Source organism: Neopsephotus bourkii, unplaced genomic scaffold (genome assembly GCF_033783945.1).
Source record: "Neopsephotus bourkii isolate Nb327-2 ecotype Australia unplaced genomic scaffold, CSIRO-AGI_Nbou_v1 NB_1634, whole genome shotgun sequence".
Classification (NCBI taxonomy): domain Eukaryota; kingdom Metazoa; phylum Chordata; class Aves; order Psittaciformes; family Psittacidae; genus Neopsephotus; species Neopsephotus bourkii.
In genome coordinates this window covers 3125502-3133609 of record NW_026902109.1, presented here as the reverse complement: position 1 = coordinate 3133609, position 8108 = coordinate 3125502, and the positions used below count along the sequence as shown (strand labels likewise).

General features: G+C 55.4%; 1 protein-coding gene and 1 non-coding gene across 2 annotated transcripts; one reads left to right on the top strand and one right to left on the bottom strand.

Moving 5' to 3' along the window:
* Positions 1 to 4157: 4157 nt before the first annotated feature.
* EIF4EBP2 (eukaryotic translation initiation factor 4E binding protein 2) lies at positions 4158 to 7609 on the bottom strand. The gene is made up of 3 exons (XM_061373892.1): positions 7422 to 7609; positions 6562 to 6738; positions 4158 to 6480 (listed from the first exon to the last, which is right to left on the bottom strand). Exons 1-3 carry the CDS (start codon positions 7558 to 7560, stop codon positions 6449 to 6451), a joined length of 348 nt encoding a protein of 115 aa, XP_061229876.1. The 5' UTR covers positions 7561 to 7609; the 3' UTR covers positions 4158 to 6448.
* Positions 7610 to 7700: 91 nt separating this feature from the next.
* Positions 7701 to 7772, top strand: TRNAE-UUC (transfer RNA glutamic acid (anticodon UUC)). The gene has a single exon. It is a non-coding gene; the product is annotated as a tRNA-Glu (tRNA).
* Positions 7773 to 8108: the final 336 nt, after the last annotated feature.

The following is an 8108-nucleotide window of genomic DNA, read 5'->3' as shown; positions in this document are numbered from 1 at the left end:
CCCTCGGGGACACCCTGGCACGCAGCACCCATATTCTCAGGGGCCCCGTGGCACATTACATTCCGCAGCCACAGCACCCATCCTTGAGGGGATCTTCCGGTACACAGCACCCCTTAGCCACAGCATCCATCCCCTCAGGGACTCACAGCACACTGCAGCCTCCAGACAACAGCCATCCATCCCCTGGGGGACCCTCTCGCACGGAGCACCCACCCCCTCAGGGCCCTCCAGGAATGCAGAATCCCGCAGCCACCACACCCATGCCCTGAGGGCCCCCCAGCACATAGCATCCCCCAGCCACATTAATCCTTCACATCCCCCCCTGTGACAGTCCCCTCGGATGGACAGGGGACCGGCAAATGCTATCACTTCAGACTAGTTCAGAAGGATACCACAAGCTTTGGGAGCATCAAGGCATTGTCTGCATCTCTTAAAGCCAAAATGCTCTTTTCCTTCCCAGAAATGGAAGAGCAGAGAGTAGATGTGTGTGATGGGGACCAGGGCAAGGGATGCTGCTGGATCCAGGCTGGGACTGGTATGAACTGGCCTGCAGTGAGCCCTTACCTCCTTGCTTTATCATGCCAAGGTGTATTGCACCCCAGAACTCACACAGGGAAAGTACAGGCCCAGCACTCACTTGTGCAAGCACCCAGTATAACTTTTAAAGCAGCCTGAGAACTGCAGCTTACAGAGGAACCTGCTCTTTCTGCTAATTTTAAGCCCCCTTGCAGCCTGCTGGAGATAGGAACCCCCCTGCCCAGCCCCGGAAGATCTCTTCTCCCCCATGCTGCTGAACAGTCAGGTTCCAGGGCTCCTAACCACAGGTAGGGTGGGAAGCAGCTGCCCGAAGTGAAGCTAGGTATGTAGCATTGCTTACACAGACCCAAACACAGCAGCCTGGCTTAAAAGTAAGCCACGCACCGAGCCTCCATGCTTGGCCTGCCCACCTTGTGGGAGGCTTTCAGGGCATGGTAGAGAGGGTGTTGGACCTGGAGGCATCTTCTGAAACACCAGGGTAGCTCCAGCTCCCCAAATCTCAGAACAGTCCCACCTTGCTTGGGCCACTCAAATGCCTGAGGAAATAAGCTGCTGCCCACCCAGCTGTTCCCTAACACATACAGGCACCATGGTGGCTTCCTGATGTGACTCTGCCAGTACCAGCAGGGCCAGCAACAAGGTCTATTCATCTTCTGTTAGTTTCCATCCCAGCACAGAGCAAAACCATGAGATGACTTCAGGCTTCCCTCACTGCCAACAGGCACTGCACTTACTCTGCTGCCATGGAAAGATGCTGTTTTAGCTAATCCATAAAACCCCAAGTCCTTCAGCTCCCAGCTGCCTTCCCCCATTTCATTTGTGTTGACCCGTGAGCCCTCAGAGGGCCCCATGTAGGAGGACCCCAGCCCCACCTCCCTCAGAGACCCCCAATGCCCCGGCACTACAGCCTTGCTCCGATGCAGCACCGTTCGCAACTGCTGCACTGCTCCGGGAGGCACCGCCGAATAAGTGTTTATGGGACACCAGCAGACTGAAGGAAAAAGAGAAAAACGACATTAACACATTCACCGGCGCTGGAAGGAGGGCCAGGAATGTAAACGGAGCCCGCAGGCAGGCCGAAAATGGTAACGGCTGGAAAGCAGGGCTGGAAAGTTTGTTCATCGGGATCCTAGATACTAGCCAGGCTCCCAGCCTCTGGCTCAGCCAGAATACCCTTTCCCGAGCTGCTGTGCTGAATCACGCAGCTGCACGCCACGGGGCAGACCCCAGCAGTCACACGTGCAGGCGGCAACTGCTCCAGTTCCAAACTCAAACCTAGAGCTATAAATCCAACGAGGGCTTCAGTCACCCTGCTGCATGTGAAATTACCCAGGTTTAGTTCATTGACAGCTCGCTGTCAACTGACAGCTTCAGTCCAGGAGTGAAATTTTATCTTTTTCAGAAAAAAAATAAAAAATAAAATCTCCATCTTTATCTCCCAAATCAGCATCTAGAAGCTCCCACTGAGGAGCTCCCCGCACACATGCACCTCACTGCAGGTGCTTTGGAAGCCAGGATTAAAAAAGGGCACCCCAAAATTCAGGAAGAAAACAGTTGTGCTGCCCCGAGCTTGGTATCTCATGGACAAAGCCAAACCCAGAAGAGGGGAGCTCCCAAATGCCTCATCAGCGTTTTTTTCACCTTGCTCCTCTCCTCTATACATAGGCTTCAGATCCCATGAACTTTTCGGACTGAAGAAGCAGAACTCGGGATCCACCACTCCCATTCAGCGGTGGGAGCAGAAATGTCTTACTTCTCTTTCATTTTTCACAAAGGCATGCTGCCTGTTTCCAAACAACACAGCTTTCCCCCAGACTGGTTCCCCAGCAGGCTTTAGGCACCCCTTAATAGAGACTTCAGGTAAGAAACAACCTACAGAGCCAGAAGTTGGGGAGAAACTGCAAGAGGAAGCAGCTGTGCAACATGCATGCTTTGCACCAGCGGCAGTGTCTCCTCCAAAGGAAAGGGTTTCCTCACTGCCTTCTCCACCCACTGTCCTACATCCCACTTTCAAACTCAGGATCAGGAGCAAGAGTATAGCAATAACAATTAAATCGTCTCCTGGGGAACAGCACTATGTGAGGCACTGCTGCTGCAACATGCACCCACATTAACGGGAGGTCACACAAGAGCCACGTCATGGGTGGCCAGTCTTGGGTGTGCAAGGGGCCCCCAAACCCATGTCAGTGGCACCCGTGGTGCCACCCTCCCAGCTTCACCCGTGGGGCCTGAGCAGGCACAGGAAGTTTGGGAATGTGGCTTGCCGCTGCAGTATTTCACACACAGAGTCCACATACCATAGTAATGTACTTTCAGGGGTGCCACAGCATGGGGACTGGGGGTTGCTGGTTATCTGCTGAGACACCCACAGATGCTGGGTCTCCTTAGGATGTGCCTGCAGCCAGAGAGAAGGAATGCCCTGCTCTCACCTACCTTTTCCTTCCTACTAGAGGGAAAAGGCTTTTGCTGCACAGACAACCCCCTCCACACCATACAGAGTAGCTGGTATAAAAAAGCACCTTTGCTGCTACATGGTTTATAACTTATATATATAATTAAAGTGAGAATTTTAATTATACACACCTGCATCAGTGCAGCCCCCCCTGCGAGAGTGTAAGTGGGGCTGGGTCCCTCCAGGAGCAGCAGAGATGAGGCAGCCAAGGCTGCAGCATAGGTTAACAGAGCAGCCAGGCTATGAACTGGGCTTAAAGGTGCTCCTGGGCATAGAGGTCCTCAGGTGAGGCTGCTTGGGGCTGTTGAGGTCCATCAGGGCTCTCAGAGAGGAGCTTGGGTGGGGGTGGCTGTACCTCCATGCTTGTACCCACCTGCTCTCCTTGGTCAGCACTGGTTTGTGAGACAGCTTTGGCTTTGCAACAGCTTTGCAGCCTCCAGCAGCTAAAACCCAGTTTACATGATGGCTTTAGCAGCGCAGCCAACGTTTGCGGAACTTGCCCAGTGGTTGCAAGGCAGGGATGAGTGATGGCAGGTGCTTCTTTCACATCAGCTGGAAGGGGTCACTGGCCCCGGTACCCTGGGCTCATGCAACCTTGCTTTTAACAGCAACATGGGGAGTTGCTGGGGAGTTGCAATTTAAGCTTAGCTTAAGTTCAGGACTTTATTTTCATGTTTGGAGTCTAGCTTGGACATGTCCCATGCTCTTTGGTACCTCTCTAGTTTGATCCCCAGGTTTATACAGGTTTTTGTACCTGATGGTGCAGGATAAATGACCAACTTGCAGCAATTTTGCACATGGGAGACCCTTCTATGGTAAAACCAGATTTTTCTGTGCACAAAATTTTGCTGTTGTGTCCCTCCTTAGCCCTTGGCTGTTGGTTCTGGGTTTGAGCCTCCCCTGATCTTTGTAATGCTTAATTTCCGCACAGCTAGAGGCAGGGGCTCACTCCTAATTTACTGTCCTTGGCCTGGATCCCCTTTTTTCCAAACTGGAAATTTGGAAAGCAACTCACCTAAAGAATTTGGGAGGGGAAAAAGTGAAATGCTAAAATAAAAAGGAAGGAGGGCTGACCCACAAGGAGGATGAAACCCAGGAGGCGTTTGCTCTGAAGGGAAAATCCCGCTCCACCCTGAGTCACAGTCAGAAGAAACCTCCAGCACCTTGATTTAATAGACCAAAATCTTTATTGAATTCACTGTAACAGCAACCACTGGTGAGAGCTTTTGTCCTCCCAAACACCTGCTTGAAGAGACAGTAAAAAACCCAAATGTATACCCTGACTAGCAGAGGAGCTGCCCCAGCGAGGCCAGGCACTCCCTCCCTGCTCTTCAGCACCAAGCCCAGTTATAAAAGAGAACCGGGAGAAAGTCGCTGGGATGGGGAATAGAGACAAAAAGAGGTTGGGAAAGGGTTTTTTTAGGGGAAAAGTGATTTCCCTCCGGCTCCTGTCCGTAAGTTAAGTTGTCCTTGGATATTTTCTGATTTTTTTGCTTGGAGAGCAGGCTTCCCAACATGAGCGGCTGTGCCAAGGGCACTAGGTCCCTGCATCCATGGTGGCCATGCCCGCTCTGCAAAGGATGTCCTCAGCCCCTGCCCCTGCCACTTCCTCGATCCGAGGACCTAACAGACCTCCTAGGATCTTCACTTTAAGGAAAATATATTTATTTATATATAATATATATATTTGTGTGTGTCTTATCACCACCCACCCACACACATATACATATTTCTACTTCCACTCACTCACTCGTGCGCCTACGATGGCCAGCTACATATTCACATCCCATCCCACTGAGCACTACCCATGCAAGGGGAAGGATGAGAGACACCCCATTCCCTTGGGGTTTTTTGCCTTTTCCCCCCCAAAATGAGCAGCAGCACCCCCCTATTGAGAAAAGCAGCTGGAAAATGGGAGCTTACAACCAGCCACCGTGCCGACCCATGCCAAACATACCTAGAGAAATAAATTACCAGACGGAAAGTGCACAAAGCCTGCAGCATGGATGTCAGTATGGGGCATACCCATCCCTGTCACGCACAGCCACCACCCCAACAGGTGACAGGTCCCTGGGCCTGGGTACCAGGGTGGGACAACCCCGGTGAGAGAGACAGGATGGATGGAGCAGGCACTCAGGTGGGGGCTGATAAAATGGCACTTGAGAAGGTTTCAAAGCTGTTATGGCTCCCAATAGGCAGTAAAAATACAAAAAGGGGGGGCTAGTTGGAACAGGGGGCACAGCACGGCACTGCCGTGGCATCCCCTGTTACATATACCCTCACTGGATGCCACTCTTGAAGGCAAGAGTTGCACCAAGGGAGGAGAAAAAATACATCCCATCTCCGGGGGGGTTCAAGATGCCAGACACAGGCAGGATGGCCACAATGTGCCAGCCTGGCAAAGCCACTGGCACCGGGGAGATTAACATAGAAACCCCTTATGCACTGCAGCACAACCCCGCCAGGGGAAGAACTGGCACAAAAAGCAAATGGAGGACAGCAACAACACTGGCACCCTGCAACTGGTGCACCCCAGCCACAGCATTGCAGCCTTGCAATGTCACCCCCCTGGGTGCCCTGGTATTCCTGAGACATTCAACAGCGCCAAGGGATTTTGCTCCTGTGTTATTCACATTTTAAAGGGGGGTGGGGTGTAAAAAAGAAAAGCACTTTCCCAGAGGTGCTCGTCCCCAGACCAAAAAAAGAAGCATTGCTGGTGAAGTTCCCCTTTTTAGTACCAAAAATATAAAAGGAAGGGGTCTTCTTTTGTAATATATGGCCAAGTCACTTCAAGTCCTGGCTGGAGGGTTGGGGATATAGCCCCGGGTCAAAAGGACATGATGGAAGAAATCTGGGTAGGAAAGAGATGTGGGCACGCTGTCCAATGCTGTTGAGGCCTAACTTGGACCCCTGGCGCACCAAAGGGAACAGGCTGCCCATGCTGTCCACCAAATGCCAGCAGGTCCCAGGGGAAGTGAAAAACCCTCTCCTTGGCATGCAAGCAGGTGCTCAGTTTTAGGAGTAATTCTTTTTGCCTCCTCCCAAATTTTCTGGGAGAAGAGGCAAAAGGGATGACGCAGCTCTGGACTGCCAAGCTGCCGGCAATGGGAGGTCTGGGGTAACAGGAGATATATTTTTTTTTGGGGGGGGGGAAGCATAAGGCAGCAGGAGAGGAAAAAGGATGTTTTAAGAAGCCCAGTGGAGATCAGGCTGTCAGTGGGCAGAGGAGGAGGAATAGGGCTGGATCCAGAAGGGATGCTCTGTCCACTGCATGCTGGGACTGGTCACCCAAAAAAGGGGAGAAGCCAGAGCTGTGCCCCCTGGAAAGAGTGAGGGAGGCAGGCAGGGAGAGGGATGCCAGCAGGGACCGCTGCTGCCTCTGCCTCGCCGGGATGGATCCTGCTAAGCCGAATGGGTGTGCGCAGGTCTGGGGAGTTGCTGCCTCTCCGTGGTTCCCACTCAGATATCCATCTCGAACTGAGCGTCGTCCCCTGGCGAGAAGCAAGGAGACATGGGTTAGGGGGGTCAGCCCCCACCCGAAATCCTCCCGCCCCACCCCGGGGGTCCTTTACCCATGGATGGCTTCCCCTCCTGGTGGTTCAAGTTGTTGGCATCCGCTTTGGGCTCCTCTCCGGCCGAGCCGGGGCTGGTGACGCCGGGAATACTGGGGAGGTGACAAGGCGGGGTCTGGGCCATGGGGGAGTTGCGGCGGTCCAACAGGAACTTGCGGTCGTAGATGATCCGGGTGCCTGGGGGGGGCGATGAGAGGAAGCTGGGGGGGATCCGGCCCAGCAGCTCTTGTTTGCAGAGGGAGTCTCCCGGCAGGACCGAGGATAGGCGGGGAGTAGAGGGGGGTGCACGCCGCCGCTGTGCCCGCTCTTATCTGAGCACGGCGGCCGATAACTCCGCGCTAGGTAAACACCCCCGGTGGCACCTGGCTATCAGCTGCCCGGGGCGTCCGCCGCTGTCCCGTGCGGAAGCCCGGCTAACTCACGGCAGGGGCGGGAACGCATGCCGACGGATGCGGCACCATGAAAAGTCCCGTGTTCATGTCCCCCTCCCGGGGACGAGGGATGCTCCGACCGCAGGGGGTCACAGCGGGAAGGGGCAGAGCCCCCTTCTCTCGCCACCGACACCTCTCGGGGCTTCGAGCGTTGATCAGCTCGTCCCACCGGGGCCGCCTGCCACCCGCTACCGGGGGCCAGCTGCCACCCCGGCCGGGACCCTCCGCGCCCCCCGTTACTCCCCGGAAAATACACCCTGCTTCCTTTAAGGACAACCGGCGGCAGCGCTATGCGGATACGATATACAGCGCGATACAGCCGCGAGAGGGGCGCGATAGGTGGTGTTTAAAGAGGCGGGCGGCGGGAGCGCTCCCCCGGCGTGGCCCCGCGGCCACCGCCCCGCAGGCCCCGTCCACCCCGGCGCTTACCTCCCGGCGTGGTGGAGAAGAGCGTGCCGCCGGGGGTGGTGCAGTAGTCCGGGGGGAGCTGTGCCACGTCGCTGAGGGCCACGGTGCGTGTGGGGATGGCCCGGCTCTGGCTGGGCTGGCGGCCGCCGGCGGACGACATGGCCCCACGCTATTGTCCCCGCGGAGGCGGCGCGGAGCGGGCACCGCCTCCCCCCGCCCTCCGCCTCCCATCGCCCCCCCCTGCCGCCGCACGCCGCCGCCAGGGGGCAGGCGCGGGGGCAGGCGGTGTTGCCCGCGCCCTCCCACGTGGTCTAGCGGTGAGGATTCCTGGCTTTCACCCAGGCGGCCCGGGTTCGACTCCCGGCGTGGGAAGAGAGTTTTGAGGGGTGCGGAGGAAGGTCCTGTCCTGTCTCCGGTGCGAGTTGGAGGCAGCTCCTAGTGTTTAGGGCTCCTTCTCTCCAAACATTTTGGCTGAGGGGAGCTGATCAAAGCCACCAGGAAAAGGGACATCCCTGTATCCCAAACACACCAACCCAAAAAGCTGGGAAACCCACATCCCAAGGGCTACATCATCCTCACATCACCAGGAAAGGGGACTCATTCCCATGTCCCAAAGAACCAACCTGGAAATTTGTGAATCCTGTCTTTATGGGCCACACCAGCCCCAGACCACTAGGAAAGGAGATGAATCCCCATAACCCATTCCAG

Coding starts and splice junctions, on each gene's coding strand:
- EIF4EBP2 (XM_061373892.1), bottom strand. CDS start 7,560: ATGTCGTCCGCCGGCGGCCGCCAGCCCAGCCAGAGCCGGGCCATCCCC. Junction 6,739..7,421: donor CTTCTCCACCACGCCGGGAG/GTAAGCGCCGGG, acceptor CGCCCCCCCCAG/GCACCCGGATCATCTACGAC. Junction 6,481..6,561: donor GGAGGGGAAGCCATCCATGG/GTAAAGGACCCC, acceptor GCTTCTCGCCAG/GGGACGACGCTCAGTTCGAG.